Source organism: Cydia fagiglandana, chromosome 13 (assembly GCF_963556715.1).
Source record: "Cydia fagiglandana chromosome 13, ilCydFagi1.1, whole genome shotgun sequence".
Taxonomy (NCBI): domain Eukaryota; kingdom Metazoa; phylum Arthropoda; class Insecta; order Lepidoptera; family Tortricidae; genus Cydia; species Cydia fagiglandana.
In genome coordinates this window covers 12,185,297-12,201,586 of record NC_085944.1, presented here as the reverse complement: position 1 = coordinate 12,201,586, position 16,290 = coordinate 12,185,297, and the positions used below count along the sequence as shown (strand labels likewise).

The 16,290-nt window shown below is 37.3% G+C and overlaps 2 protein-coding genes and 1 long non-coding RNA gene across 4 annotated transcripts in view; 1 reads left to right on the top strand and 2 right to left on the bottom strand.

Annotated features, from left to right (window-relative positions):
• The window catches only part of LOC134670295 (trifunctional purine biosynthetic protein adenosine-3), a 48,842-nt gene extending 37,024 nt beyond the window's left edge, over positions 1-11,818 (bottom strand). The window contains exons 1-3 of one of the 2 annotated variants that reach the window (XM_063528040.1): positions 11,404-11,818; positions 8,980-9,227; positions 2,520-2,700 (exon numbers count right to left, since the gene is read on the bottom strand). In XM_063528040.1, the coding sequence (XP_063384110.1) occupies positions 2,520-2,700; positions 8,980-9,227; positions 11,404-11,577 (603 nt within the window). In that variant the 5' untranslated portion in view covers positions 11,578-11,818. The remainder of the gene's footprint in view (positions 1-2,519; positions 2,701-8,979; positions 9,228-11,403) is intronic. The other variant, XM_063528039.1, reaches the window with a different exon arrangement.
• On the bottom strand, positions 6,841-8,368 carry LOC134669810 (uncharacterized). Its single transcript, XR_010098985.1, has 3 exons — positions 8,023-8,368; positions 7,708-7,841; positions 6,841-7,397 (listed from the first exon to the last, which is right to left on the bottom strand). It is a non-coding gene; the product is annotated as an uncharacterized LOC134669810 (long non-coding RNA).
• A 1,187-nt stretch (positions 11,819-13,005) lies between the features above and the next one.
• On the top strand, positions 13,006-15,872 carry LOC134670293 (mRNA-decapping enzyme 1B). The gene has a single exon (XM_063528038.1). It carries the CDS (start codon positions 13,088-13,090, stop codon positions 14,348-14,350), a length of 1,263 nt encoding a protein of 420 aa, XP_063384108.1. The 5' UTR covers positions 13,006-13,087; the 3' UTR covers positions 14,351-15,872.
• Positions 15,873-16,290: the final 418 nt, after the last annotated feature.

The following is a 16,290-nucleotide window of genomic DNA, read 5'->3' as shown; positions in this document are numbered from 1 at the left end:
ACTTTGTTACTACATGTCACACGGAAGTTTAAATACAAACTCAAACATCATCCTGTGTGCAAGATTACGTCATTTTTACGTCATCCGCACTTTTTGTCCGACCCCTGGTGATAACCACTTAACCCTGTCTTGACGGAAACGGTATAGACAATTAAGGTGATTTGTAGAATTATCCCTTTAGAGAACCCACACTAGCGTCTTTTGAGCGTCGGCGTCTAGCCAACACTGTGGATGCTGCTCGATGTAACGGTGGCGCAAGTGCGCAGCGACGCCTATTTCTATAGCGCTGACTAGGCGCCGAAGCTAAAAGAAGATATTGTGGGGGTCTCTTATTTCCATAACAATTTGGTCAATTTAATTGAATACAATTAATAACTCATAATGCATTACCATAATGCATAATGCATTACCCCTGTGTAGAAGTAAATAATTTAACGTTTCACAATACGGTAACTACAGCTGATTTGATTCGATAGCAAATCTCATTGCAGTGATCTGAATCATGGTTAATCAATCAATCAAAATATTTATTGTTGGTCATGAGTTACAGAGATGTTATTATAATGTAGGTACAAAGGTCTTCATGTCCTGCCTTTGAGAGGCGTACAATATGGGAACTTAATTCTAAATGAGATCATTTATGTAAATATAGTAACTTACGCTACAACATTAAATGTAATCTAAAAGCAGGAGCAATGCTTAGCCTTATCTTGGATATAGCACTTGTTCTTCTATGAGAGTTATGAGATAAATTGTTGCTATAATCGAGTGCATGTGCACCAAACTTAGGGTTCTGCAGAGCGACATCAAAAGCCTCTTGGACCCATCCCACTAGTTTTGCTATGGATATATTCGGTTATTCGGATCAGGGATGTTGCGGATATTCGCATCCGCATCCGCGGAACATCCGCATTATTTTCAATATCCGCATCTGCATCTGCATCCGCATAAAATTTATGCGGAGCATCCGCATGATGCGGATGTCGACCAAGTCGGTTACAGGAACGTATTAGCGGCGGCGCCGGCGGCGTAAGTGCTAGGTAATTTCGTCATTATATATAATGAAATCGTCTAGATCCCGAAAAGTCGGCCAAGTTACAGTTTATTAAATAAAATGCACCTATATTCTTGCTCAACTACTAAACCTTTCGTTTTTTTAAATAAAAAATGCTAAAAATGTAATATTTGACGTTTTTTAAGTACCAAATCTTGTCATCCGCAACCGCATCCGCGGATGTCAAAAAATCTGCATCCGCAACATCCCTGATTCGGATGATTCTAAAAGGGTACAATCTCGAGCTAGGGTGATTCTTATTTTACTTATTTAATATTGTGTCCAGTATAACAGACTTTTAGCTATGCTGGCGTGGCGCCTAATCATTATTATAAAGGTGACATTCCATTTCCAACGACAGCTGCAATACTGTTCATTTTACTATGGAAATTGACAATGACATCGACGCGTTCAGTACCGGTAGTGCACCTGCGGTTAGAAATGGAATGTTACCATAAAATTTTTGCTGCCTATAAAGCCAAACTGGGATCTACTAGATTTAGTAAGTAAGAGAACTAGTTTCATTGCGGTAATCGGTCAGGATCGGTTACCATAGCGTTTATAAACCAGATTATGTGTACGTATTTATGTAAGTAGATATATTACTTAGTCTACCATTAACTATAGATTGTACCTATACCTTTATACTTCTACCTACATTTACAGATTAATCTATATACTCCGCGCGTGCATGGTCAATTGGTCACATGTCAAAGGTTAGCAATATTTCTGATACTTATTAATATAGATTTTATGCAAATGAACTCAAAGTCCAAAGTGCCTTAGCCATGTCAAATAACTTTACAACTATACAACAATTCAGTTGGCATTGGTATCGATACTGTTTATGTTTCTACATTTAAGATCTGCATCAGAATAACATGGAACTTTCTGACTGCTTTGATAACGAGTAGGCAGTAACATGCAATTGATTATTGTATTGAGATACTATGTAGGTAATGTTTGTTACATAACAGTTGTGTAGAACTGTAGATTGTTCCACGCTATTTATTGGGGTAGACTAACTCATCAAATACAGTCTATTGAACTTTGATAACCACAATCATTTCATTGCTAGTTATTTGCAAGTCGGGTACATAGTGATAGCAAAATATTTGTATTTACATTTAACATTAATAAAATTCGCTCCGCTCATTCTTGTACTGACTGGAGTCACTGCTATCTAGGGTTGCCATACGTCAGGATGTTTGGTCCTTTGTCAGGTTAGTGGGTTGGTAGAGGAATGTTCGAGTTTTTTTTAGAAAACTAACCACTAGAAGCTCGGTAAAAGTTCAGAGTTGGGCAGAGGAAAGCCGCTACGCAATCCTTCTTGGGCGCGGGGGTTTGAAATGGGCTTTATATTATATTACCTACTTTATCGTCCAGACTACTGGCAATTCTAGCCCTTATTGCAAAGATTTAAGGTCCTTTAATGGTCATTTAAGATTGTTGCTGTCTAACTCACCGAAACCTCTTCTCCCTCCAGCAGCTCTTCAACTACGACAGTTTGCCCGGCAGCGCCGTACCTGGCCTCGGTAAGGATGTCGTCCACAGCTTGGCAGGCCTCTTCCTTTGTGGCGGCGACCACCACACCCTTGCCGGCCGCGAGACCGGAGGCCTTTACGACCAATGCTGGATAGTTGGCGCTAAAAATAGAAATAAAAACATTCTTAATACGTGCAGAGTCAGCTTAATATCAGCAAAGGAATAGTTGTCCACTTTGCTTTTATTCAACTCCAATTGAATGTGGGTATCACCAATATAAGCATACTTAGTGATCTTGTTTATGAAATAAGATCACAGCTTGATTGAAACACAAATAATTATAGGTAGTTATTACGTTAGTGAGTGGTCGGAAATCAGAAGAAACGTTAGCCGCTGTAGGTCAAAGTGACTGCAATAGAGCCATAGCAGGCGTGTCTCACTCCGCGATTTCGTCGCTTTGCTACAGGTAGCTAAAAGTACATCCGTTCGGCCCCAATTTTGGGGTTTGCCATAAGCCGCGCGTGGCGCTGTCGCCACCTAGCGGCCATATCTGTGCTGATCGTAACAGACGCGTTTTGTTAGAGAGTGAGTCTTCTGTACTTAGTACTATTATTTATTCTGTGGCCATAGGTAATTGTATTTTTAACTAAAGCGAAAACATGAGCGGTTTGCCAACTATTACATTAATTAAATACTTTCAGTGAGACACCATCATCAAATCATCATATCAGCGTTTTATCGCCCACTGCACCTCTAGCACAACTGGCCGCGACAGGCGTGAGAAGTGACAGATCGGCGCGACTTGGCGGCTTGTCGCGTGTTGGCAGCACAACTCACGCGCGAGAGCCGCGACAAACTCGCGATCAGATGTCACTGTCAGAAAATGACAACGATCGCGACTTTGAACTAAAATCCGTAGCACAACTGCCTATTTTGAGACAAAATATTCTCGCGTCTTTATGTCAATCCGCGAGTCCAAGTCTACGCGACTTTATAACGCGAATCGCTCTCGCGGGTGGTTTGCTTGTACTTTTTTAACTAAACTCATGATAATTATAACTTAAAAACAACTTTCATATATTACGTAATAATATAATTTGTATAATTACTTATTGCCCTGAGGAATAAGGAAGTATGGAACAATCACTAAATGCGCTTTACGCACTCTTATATCGATTATGCACGGTGATACCTACAAGTACCACAACACACCCATCATGTTTACAACTTTAATTTCAAACAGCTAGCTTGTAGGTACTCAATTAAGTAATTAGGTACATATGTAGGATTTTTAAATTTCAATTCAGGTTCGTAAGTTTGTAAAAGTAATCCTAAGACTTCCTTACACAAAACTTTCATCAACCTAACAACGGAGCCCGCTTGCTTGTACATAAATGAAGCCGATGAGGTGGGTAGATACAAATGTTCAAAACAAACTATCCAACTTATTAAGTAAGCCATAGTCTTAGTAGTAATATTTAGGATCACGGTTAGATGTCTAATTTCAACAATCTCTTACTATTTAGGTACCGTTTGGAACCTTCCTCGACTTCAACAAAACATACCTACATGTGGCCTGTGCCCGCTGCATCGTACTGTAACAAAATGATGTAATACGTGGCTATAACAGGATCATGTCCGGCTCAAAATCATGCTTTGTATGAAATATTATCAGTCAACACCCACTAAACCATTCCGTCCCCTGCCAACACCATACCGTGACGTGACTGGACCGAGCCGACCAATAATATTTTGAAGGAGTCGTTACGCTCATGTCATAGTCTGCGTAGGTAGCATAGGTACGGTTATCATATGGTCTACCATATTGAAACTCCTCTAGATCATACCCGTGTTCTAGATGTTTCACTTCATGTTTGACAGGGCCTGATACGATCATGCTATGATACGTTGCTGTCAACATTAGGTATGAAGTGGGCCTTGGGGAGCTAATTAATAATGGCTTCTAGGAGTTCTAAGTACTTACCTACCTACTTTATTTTTGTTTCTTTTCAGGTAAAAATACAGGAGAAAAAAAACAATATTTAAATTAATAGTATATTGCTTTGCCTTATATATTTCTTATTATTAAACCTAATATATATTAACATCTAGAACCACTATAGAGAAATTGTAAGAATCTTATTTATTACCCTTGAAAAGTATTTTCTCTCTTCCTTTTTCTTCGACATGCGGCGTAGGACAATTAAATATCACCCTGGAAAGAAAATTGGTTTGTAAACAAGACAATAAAATATGGTCATGACTTCATCGAGGACTATAAAATAAGCTTTTCATATCAATTTGTCAAATCATAAACAGTTAGGTACACATTACACACACATGCCATCCATTATTGGCACAAGAAAAACTATATGAAACTTATTTGAGAGTTACTGTGGCAGCTTAGATAGGTACTCCATAACCATTAGGGTTAATATTAATAGTTCACTTCCTTGGTGGTGTTCTTAAAGCTAAAGCGCTTCTCACATCTTAGTTAATTTAGAAAAGGGGACAGCTCCGCGTTTGAAACCTACAAGCTTGCCTAGTGTGTTTCTTTTCCTGAATCTCCACTTCGGGTCCCGTTGGCACGTTCCTGTTAATAATATTTTCCTTTGGGTGCTGGGATATCAATCGTGTCTAGGATAATGCTGAACTTATTCTGAAAAAAAAAACACTATTTACAACAGGAATATGAGAACAAAACCAATAATAGCAATTCAATTATTATAGTTACTTACAAAAATATTTTATTTAAAAGGTTTATTAAACAGAAATTTATAAACAATATATATTTTAAGGAATATTAAGTATATAAGGCTCTATTACTTACATTTTTTCATATTTTTTCCCGTAATTAAATGTTGACAAAATTTGAAAGTTCCTTGACTTTGACAGGAAAAACTTAACCATCGACAAAAAACTAGATTTTTTACCACCAAAGAACGAATGATTTAGCGCATCCCTGGTTTCCGATTCAGTGTTGCCACTTGCAAATATCGATTTGTTTAGACTTTGATTTCGCCGGGTAACACTGACGAGTCGCGCCGCGACTTTGAGTTTTCTACGCGGCTGTTGCAGTCGCGGGTACAAGTTATGCTACGGAAATCGACAGATTTGACAGCCGCGGGAATGGCGACTCGAGTCGCGGTCTAAGTCGCGGATGCAAGATGTGCTAGAGGTGCTGGCCGCGACAGGCGCGAGAAGTGACAGATCGGCGCGACTTGGCGGCTTGTCGCGTGTTGGCAGCACAACTTACGCGCGAGAGCCGCGACAAACTCGCGATCAGGTGTCACTGTCAGAAAATGACAACGATCGCGACTTTGAACTAAAATCCGTAGCACAACTGCCTATTTAGAGACAAAATATTCTCTCGTCTTTATGTCAATCCGCGAGTCGAAGTCTACGCCACTTTATAACGCGACTCGCTCTCGCGGGTGATTTGCTTGTACTTTTTTGACTAAACTCATGATAATTATAACTTAAAAACAAGTTTCATATATTATGTAATAATATAATTTGTATAATAACTTATTGCCCTAAGGAATAAGGAAGTGTGGAACAATCACTAAATGCGCTTTACGCACTCTTATATCGATGATTATGCACGGTGATACCTACAAGTACCACAACACACCCATCATGTTAACAACTTTCAAACAGCTAGCTTGTAGGTACTCAATTAAGTAAATAGCTACATATGTAGGATTTTTAAATTTCAATTCAGGTTCGTATGTTTGTAAAAGTAATCCTGACTTCCTTACACAAAACTTTCATCAACCTAACAACGGAGCCCGCTTGCTTGTACCTACATAAACGAAGCCGATGAGGTGGGTAGGTACAAATGTTCAAAACAAACTATCCAACTTATTAAGTAAGCCTTAGTCTTAGTAGTAATATTTAGGATCACGGTTAGATGTCTAATTTCAACAATCTCTTACTATTTAGGTACCGTTTGGAACCTTCCTCGACTTCAACAAAACATACCTACATGTGGCCTGTGCCCGCTGCATCGTACTGTAACAGAATGATGTAATACGTGGCTATAACAGGATCATGTCCGGCTCAAAATCATGCTTTGTATGAAATATTATCAGTCATCACCCACTAATTCAAACTAAAATATTACTTTGCTAATCCGCGAAAAGATAACGTGCTAGTCAATCAGTGCTAACCCGTTATGCTTACTTGCGTATTTTTTTTTTTGGGTTAGCACTGATTGACTAGCACGTTATCTTTTCGCGGATTAGCAAAGTAATATTTTAGTTTGAATTAATATGGATTTCCGCAAAGTAACGCCTGATTCTATTCACTATCACCCACTAAACCATTCCATCCCCTGCCAACACCATACCGTGACGTGACTGGACCGAGCCGACCAACAATATTTTGAAGGAGTCGTTACGCTCATGTCATAGTCTGCGTAGCATAGGTACGGTTATCATATGGTCTACCATATTGAAACTCCTCTAGATCATACCCGTGTTCTAGATGTTTCACTTCATGTTTGACAGGGCCTGATACGATCATTGCTATGATACGTTGTTGTCAGCATTAGGTATGAAGTGGGCCTTGGGGAGCTAATCATGGCTTCTAGAAGTTCTAGGTACCTACCTACTTTATTTTTGTTTCTTTTCAGGTAAAAATACAGGAGAGAAAAAAAAAACAATATTTAAATTAATAGTATATTGCTTTGCCTTATATATTCTTGCAATATTAGACTTCTTATTATTAAACCTAATATATATTAACATCTAGAACCACAATAGAGAAATTGTAAGAATCTTCTTTATTACCCTTGAAAAGTATTTTCTCTCTTCCTTTTTCTTCGACATGCGGCGTAGGACAATTAAATATCACCCTGGAAAGAAAATTGGTTTGTATTGTAAACAAAACAATAAAATATGGTCATGACTTCATCGAGGAATATGAAATAAGCTTTTCATATCAATTTGTCAAATCATAAACACACAGTACACACACATGCCATCCATTATTGGCACAAGAAAAACTATATGAAACTTATTTGAGAGTTACTGCGGCAGCTTAGATAGGTATGCCATAACCATTAGGGTTATTATTAATAGTTCACTTCCTCGGTGGTGTTCTTAAAGCTAAAGCGCTTCTCAGATCTTAGTTAATTTAGAAAAGGCTCCACGTTTGAAACCTACAAGCTTGCCTAGTGTGTTTCTTTTCCTGACTCTCCACTTCGGGTCCCGTTGGCACGTTCCTGTTAACAATATTTTCCTTTGGGTGCTGGGATATCAATCGTGTCTAGGAACTCTAGGATAATGCTGAACTTATTCTGAAAAATAAAACACTATTTACAACAGGAATATGAGAACAAAACCAATAATAGCAATTCCATTAATTATAGTTACTTACAAAAATATTTTATTTAAAAGGTTTATTAAACAGAAATTTTTAAACAATATATATTTTAAGGAATATTATCAATATTAAGTATATAAGGCTCTATTACTTACATTTTTTTCATATTTTTCCTGTAATTAAATGTTGACAAAATTTGGAAGTTCCTTGACTTTGACAGGAAAAACTTAACCATCGACAAAAAACCAGATTTTTTACCACCAAAGAACGAATGATTTAGCGCATCCCTGGTTTCCGATTCAGTGTTGCCACTTGCAAATATCGATTTGTTTAGACTTTGATTTCGCCGGGTAACACTGACGAGTCGCGCCGCGACTTTGAGTTCTCTACGCGGCTGTTGCAGTCGCGGGTACAAGTTATGCTACGGAAATCGACAGATTTGACAGCTGCGGGAATGGCGACTCGAGTCGCGGTCTAAGTCGCGGATGCAAGATGTGCTAGAGGTGCTGCTGAGTATAGGCCACTCTTCGACAACATATAGGTATATGAATAAGTCATCTGACATGAAAAAAAGCGGCCAGGAACATTCATAAATTTATGCCCTTTATCAAAGTCTAGACTGCCCTTATCTCTTTATTCCTACAGCGGAAAACATTATAAATTGATAATATAAAAATACTTGGCATTGGCCTATTTCATCAGGCTTTGTTTACGCGGGTCGCGGGTTAATGGTGGCTGGAGTTCGCGATTCGTTCAAATTGTTGTTTATTAAGACGAGTGTAGCGAAGCCAATACACGATCGTCACACTAAAAGCAACCTTTGCCCATTGAAGTAAGGTTTACTTTTGTCAAATATATGAATTGAGCGTTAAGATTCTTTAATTACAATAGGTTGGTGTTTAACCACGCGCATACCACCTTATCATATACCCACGGATGGATGCCAGCCCTCGATAGAAAGACGAGGATGTGCTGTGTCAACACCTTAAAGAACAAATAAGGATTTCTCTATACATACAAGCAACTTCCACACATATGAAATTACATGTATATTCTGTAGCCATACAACAGTACTTCTACAAAAATGAGGAGAAAAGTTTCAACCAACATACCTATTAATAAAAGCCTTAGCTGCCGCAGCATCCGTGAATGACTTATACCGCGCGGTAGGTATCTGGTGACGCGCCATGAACCCCTTAGCCCAGTCCTTGCTGGCTTCAATCTGGGCTCCGGCCTGCGTGGGCCCGAACACCTTCACGTCGTGCGAGGTCAGTCCGTCTACTATGCCGTTGGCTAGTGGGTCCTCGGGGCCTACTAGGACTAGGTCGATAGAGTGGTCTTTGCACCATTGTGCTAGTACCTGAAGGAGAAATGTTTAGAGAAGTATAAGAAACAAGGTTTTTTTAATGGGTAAGTTTGATGTTCATTCAGTAAAATAAGGTGCTAATCTTTACCTTATTATGACATATATCATAAAATACAATAATATTTTTCATTCAAACTTAATTATCGTAAGTTGGCATTGTAGCAAGTAAAGTTATTGCCTGTTGGCCAAATATTCTTATTGTAACTCATTCTTTAGCTAAAAAAAAAAGATTAATGCAAATATCAAGGAAAACATATTTTTTTTTAAATAGCAATAGATTTATGCATCAAATGTTATGGTGTATAGGAGCAACATTTGAAAAGGAACCCCCTGTGAAGTATCTTCAGGCTTAAGGTCTAAAACAATATTTTATTATTGCGGAAAGATTAAATAACAATGGAAAAATTATACAAAAAACATCTGTTATCATATTTTTTTTTATGAAAATTAATAGTCTTATCATTACATAATTTGTTTTTGAATGCCACCAGTCAAGCTCCATATGTCTCACAACATATCTACTCCAAGATGAAGGTTGGAGGTTATCTGTCACTCGCTTAATAAGCAAGTTGATCTCTTAATATAATTAACATGTTTTAATACCATTAAAATTCAATTGGCAATAGATCACTTTTTAGTGTTCCGTACAAAACTTTGTTCACGAAACACTTATTTATTTATTTATTTAATATTCAGGCAACCAAGAGCTATCGATTGCACAACAGAAATTTATGGAAGTAACAGAGAGCCAATTATAGGTTCCCACCAGTAGCAACAAGTAAATACTTTCAGTGCCAAGAGCCAATACAAAATGAACCCGACTATTGGGTTCTTGGCACTGAAAATGTTAACAAACAAGTTTATTATACTTTATTGCATTTTTATATTTGATTCTATTACCCAGAAATAAATGGCATTTTTATTTTTATTTATTTATCTATACATGGACTGGTATTTTTTTTCAATCTATTTTTTTAAAGGATGGGGTTTTGTCACATAGTGACCCTGTGATGAGATCTATAGTAATAATGTAGTAGTGTATTACCTACACTACACTAACTGTTAGAGTCAGACCAAGAATAGTCTGCAGCGGATTTAAGATAAGATAAAGATAATAAATAGTTTATTCAAGTAGGCATATTACAAGGCACTTATGAACGTCAAATAAACCTTTACCAGCTCCAACCCTACACCTCTGCCCCAAGTAGATTTAAATCCCCCCTCAATTGGAGGAGGGTATCCCAACAAACTATACCAGGAAACAAACTCGGCGAGACACATCTTTTCAAAACATTATTACATCTTATGATTAACATGCATTACGAGTAATTAAGAAAAAATACAATTTAAATTACTATAGAATTCATGCAATTATACTCAATGAGTACATAACTTTATAGAAATTTGATAAAATAAAAAAAACATATATGTACATGAAATCATACAAATATGATATGCTCTTTCAGAAAACATATCAAATTCTTACAAAAGGAAAAGAAAATAAAATAAAATAAAGAGCCTTGATAGAGAAGAGAAAGAGATTTGATAGCCCACACAGTGAAAGTGTTATTTTAAACATCAAACTTCTATGAAATTATGATGTATAAATGACACTTGCACTGTGTGGGCTATCAAATCCGCTGCAGACTTTTGTTGGTCAAACTCTAAAATTCAACAATAAAATTATTTTTGAAGGAATTTGAAGTAATTTTAAATGACACATTTGTGTATAAGTATATGCTCCCAGATAAATTAAAGAATATAAAATAAATAAATACAAAACAAAAAAGATACTATGCTACTTCTGGCATGTTCGAGGAGATCCCTCATAGGAACAAGTTAGCCTCTGTACTTTGTTACTTCTAGTAGATTCGCAGGAGATCCCTTATATGAACAAGTTCGCCTTTGTTCTTTCAAATGTATATCCACTGTTGCCTATACTTGTTTCATACATTATTTATTACTTACTCATTCCACTACACTATATGCAAGAGAACACTCGTAGAAGTACACAATTAAAAGTTTAAAACTACGATCTTTACATTAGCATACTAGCATACACATGTTAACATAACCAGTTTCTGAAGTGTATAAATATTTCTTTAAATAATAACACCTTGAGTTGGGATTCTTTTGAATATTATGTTTATTTTTCTTATTGGAAACTTACTGGATAGTTCTTGATGTCGAGATCGACAGATTGAACTTTGTTTGTAGTTGAAATTCCGACACTACCCGGCGCGCAGTAAATTTGACGAACGAACGGCGAATCCGCCAACTTCCAACACAAGGCGTGCTCGCGGCCTCCGCTACCGATCACTAGTACATTTTTCTGATCAACCATTTTAAAGTCGGCGGTCACAACAAATTACGACCACTTGTTTATACTGAACAATCACGTGTCGATTTATTCCGATTTTATATGCTACAATATCGTTAAAAACTATAAACGTTAAACTTAACAGCAAAATGTAGCGTTGCTAAGTAGTAAGACTAAATAAAATAATTATTGCAACTTAATTACGATTTCTTGATTTATTTACAAGACCCTGCCGTCTCCAACACGCGTAAACTTTCGAATGACGTTTGGTTGAGTTATCAGAAACGGTCGCGTTCACTTATCAGTGTGGGGAGCAAAATGACAAAAGGTCAACTTCTCCTCATGATAAAATTACATCATAGCATAGCTCAGTGGCATAGGCAATCATATTAACAGCGAAATCATGTAAACAACATCAACAATGGAATTGTATCCAAGTTGATGTAATTCATTGCCGTATTCTTGACTAGACCCTGTTGGATTGTTTCACGAATGAATTCAGTTTTCACTTTTGGGCAGGCTTGGCTCACTCCACGATTTCGTCGAGTCGCTAAAAGTTTAGTACATGCGGTTGACATGCGGCCACAGCTTTTGGTGTCTAGCCTAGCAGTAGTAATAGGTGATCACTATTTTATGCCTAATCTTTCTTAAGTTTTTTTAAATCGGCCAGTCCAAGGGCCGCAGCCACGCGGTAGAATGAGATAGCAATATCACTTGGTCTCTCTAACGCATAAATGCGTCCCCCAGACTGGCTCACGCTGGCCCATTATGTACAGAGGACAGAGGGCCTACCGCGAATCACGTTCGACGTGTTGCCCCTCTGTCGCGCGTGTAAATTCGTACGTAAGTGTGACAGGGAGGCAGCACGTCCAACGTGGTTCGCGGTAGGCCCTCAGGACCCTTTAATCTTAAGGCGTATCCAGACTAGTCAATTTTACACCAATCTGATTAAATTGCCCGATCGAATCAGGACGTGCGGATGCAAAATGCCAATTTGGCTCGCCGAATTCAACCTCCGATAATGACCGATATTACCGGTAAAACCAGTATTTTAATTCGGACGAAATAATACCAGTATTTTAATTCTGGGGCATTTTTTAAATTTAGAGGGCTCTATTATCACCATAAATCTAAAATTGGTGATTAAATTGGATATTGATAACAAATTCATTTGACGACTCGTTTCAAATAATGAAAATCCTTCGCGCTAAAAATAGACTTAATTTTGAACGCAGTCTTAATTTTTTTTTATAGTTACGTTCCATTGTAACCATATACCATTTACAAATTAGTTATTTTAAAAAATTACAAAAATCTAATGAAGGTAGATTTAATTTATGAAATAAGTGGTTGAATAAATTATAATTTCTAGGACTAAAATATCTTGCAATATCTCTAAATTAAAAGCGTAACCATAATCTTTTTTTGAGAGTACGGAACGGTTCCAAATATGGCGAATTTTATCCATTCGTTCTTGTCATTTTTGCTGTGATGCTTGCTTTTGTGTAAAAACTAGTGTTTTGTTGCGTTAAAAATGGCTGACACCGGTCTACGTATGAATTTTGCTGCATTGAAGAGGGCAGATCCATACGCGCGAGAAATAATTGACAGTGCTACCCACGTTGCACTTTATACATTTGAAGAGAACGAATGGGAGAAAACGAACATCGAAGGAGCTTTGTTTGTGTACAGTAGGAATGGAGAACCGTATCACAGTTTGGTGATTATGAACAGATTGAATACGAACAACCTAATCGAACCTGTATCGAAAGGAATAGAATTACAACTAAAGGAACCTTTCTTATTGTATCGGAACGCCAAGTGTTGTATTTACGGCATATGGTTCTACGATAAAGACGAGTGCGTTCGAGTGGCGACGAAACTCAATTCTTTGGTTAAGGAGTCTATTAAACAAGCACCCGCAGAGAACATGCCGCAAACGCCTGCGTACAGTTCCACGCCTTCTAACCCTCCGGTGGATATTTTCAGCATGTTGAGCAAGGCGCAGGACGACTTTAATTCTAACAAGGGTCTCGTGGTGAACAAAAGTGAGGCATCGTCTGCACGGGCGCCGGATATGGCGTCACAGAGCGTGATGGACTTCTTTGCGAAGGCGGGTGGAGGTGGTGCAGTACAAATGCCCGCCGTGTCGTCACTGCCGTCGCCGGGAATTTTCGGACCGCGGCAGCCGGATTCGCGGGAAGCCCCTGGTTTGCTCCAAAGGCTTATGAGCAACCCTGCTCACTCCGTCGAACATATAGAAAAACAGCAGCGCTCTGTCACACCTCAAGAGGTACATGCTAATGGTAACATCTCTCTCGATACCTCATTGAGACAACCTAGTGGGTTCCAGTTGAAGTCTACCCCCATTGAGAATAATAGTCAATCTCATAACCAGCAAAGGATACCGGGCATTCAGAAGGGTCCGTTGCTAAGTGGGTTAGATACTAACGGGCCTATTACATTGGAAAATGAATTAAATCTTATGCATATGTCTTCTCCTAAGCCAACATCTCCACCAGCTGCTTATTTGAACCAATCACAAGACATCAGTTATTTAGAGAAGGGCATTTTCCCGCTGAATAATTCTTTACCGATGCAGTCTAAGCCAGCATTAATGCCTCCAACAATGTTCACGGCCACTGTAGGAGACGTGCATCCCTCTCCTGAACCACTGACGAGGAACCAGCTTCTGCAAGCCTTCAATTACCTACTTAAGCACGACTCTGATTTTGTCAACAAGCTTCATGAAGCCTATGTAAAATCCTTCTCAGAGAAGACATTCTCTGTGTCATAAAAGTTCATTCTTTCTGACTAGCGACTGTTATTGCCAGTTGCTGTTGTACAGTTGCTAATCAAAGTATAAAGGTTGAGGTATATGTATCACGATTTAACTAAACATGGATTACACCTATTTGTAAACATATACTAAAGTGTGTGTGCAAGTACACATTAGACCCAGTTGTGGCTACTTTCTGTTCATTATTTAAGTGTTTGGTCATTCTGCATGTACTTCAACCATGAATCCTTTGAAATATGTAGATTCCTAGTTTTGTAGACACTCCTTTGTTTGAACAGACTTCGTAAATAAGTTTTAACACTTTGACTGTCATTTATACCTGTATAAAGAATGAATTTTAGTGACATGCTTTAATCTGAGTCATGTAAATTATTTCTTGAAAAGCTATTTGTGATATTTGTATTGGCTCCTTAGGTTACAGCAAAATCTTAAAATTGCATCTTAACTTTCATTATCTAGTTTAGTTTAACTAAGTTAGTTCATTGCAATATTAAAATAGTTCAGGAAAGGAAGAATTTCAATGACAATACTTATTTTTCTAAGGTATTTTATCTGTAATGGATGTTAAAAAGTTTATTAGAATATTTTGTTTGTTGCAATGGACTTGAGTAAGGACATCCTTTTGAAGATAGTTATTTCTTTGTAATAAGGACTGCAAAAATTGCTATAACTTTACAAAAAGTATTTGTTACTTCACCTTAGTAGTTTATGTATCAGTTCTAGCTTTACTTATGTGTTTAAAATTTAGTAGTAATCTAGGATGATCATAATCTCGATATTTAACTTCTTCAATTCTGTAATTAGTTTAATCTTTTGTATTACAGGGAAAATCAGATTCTTTTTATAATTTTAAAGCCATTTAGCCTGTTTTTATATTTCTGATTCACATTTTCTCCTTATATTCATATTGGCCTTGATATTTTCATTTCTGATTAAGAGTAAAGAGATTATTATTGCCAGTTTGTGAAATAAAATAAGTAATAAGTTCCTGAAACAAAACAGGTTGACAGATATTTAAAAAATCTTTTATGTTATGCAATATGGACACTTTACCTTTAACCTGTAATTATTATTTCAAAAGTGAAGATTAACATTATGTATCAAATGTATGTAACATCTGAAATTCTGTAAGAATTTCTTTGAGGGATAACATCTCCCTAACATGCCATTTTATGGTATTTTTGACAATTGGTCATTATCTGGCCATAAACGAATTTCTTTGGATAATTCGTCAAAAAACAAAATACGATCCTCAGCTTATGACAGTTGGTACTTGATTATATTCATCATTTCAGTCATTTTGTGTATGGGAGCATTTTAGTTATCATTCGACAAATAATAATTCTGGCTTATCAAATTAAATAATTGTTAAATTCCGATGAATAGCTTGTGTACAAGTCTCAGTGCTCCCAAAAAAAAAACATGTTATGTTAATAGTTTTGTTATGACAGAATTAAAACATTACATATTTCGAATTGCATCAAAATAGTCTCAAATTAAAGAGTTCATTCACCTATAACTTTCTTTTATTTGATGTTAACCCTAGGATTAATCCTTCCTATCAAATGTACACCAACAATGCGCTGCGCAACACACTTCAGGCTTTGCTTGCGCTCCGAACCGTTATTGAAATGATAGATAACAGGGGTCTTAACCTTCTGAAAATCATTTGTCATACAAAATATTCCACGGACACGCCAACCAACTTGGTGATTACTATGGCAACTTCACTACAAAATCTTCGGCGGAAGCCTATGGTACAGTCGCCATCAGATATAGGCATAGGAGCGACCAAGGTGTTCACAAATATCTGAAGCTGAACACTCCTCTATCTGACATAAGTAATTGCCTATCGTTTAACGTTTTATGGTTTAGTTTAGGCAATGACTTATGTCAGATAGGGTAAACCAATAAAAGTCTGCAGCGGATTTGATAGC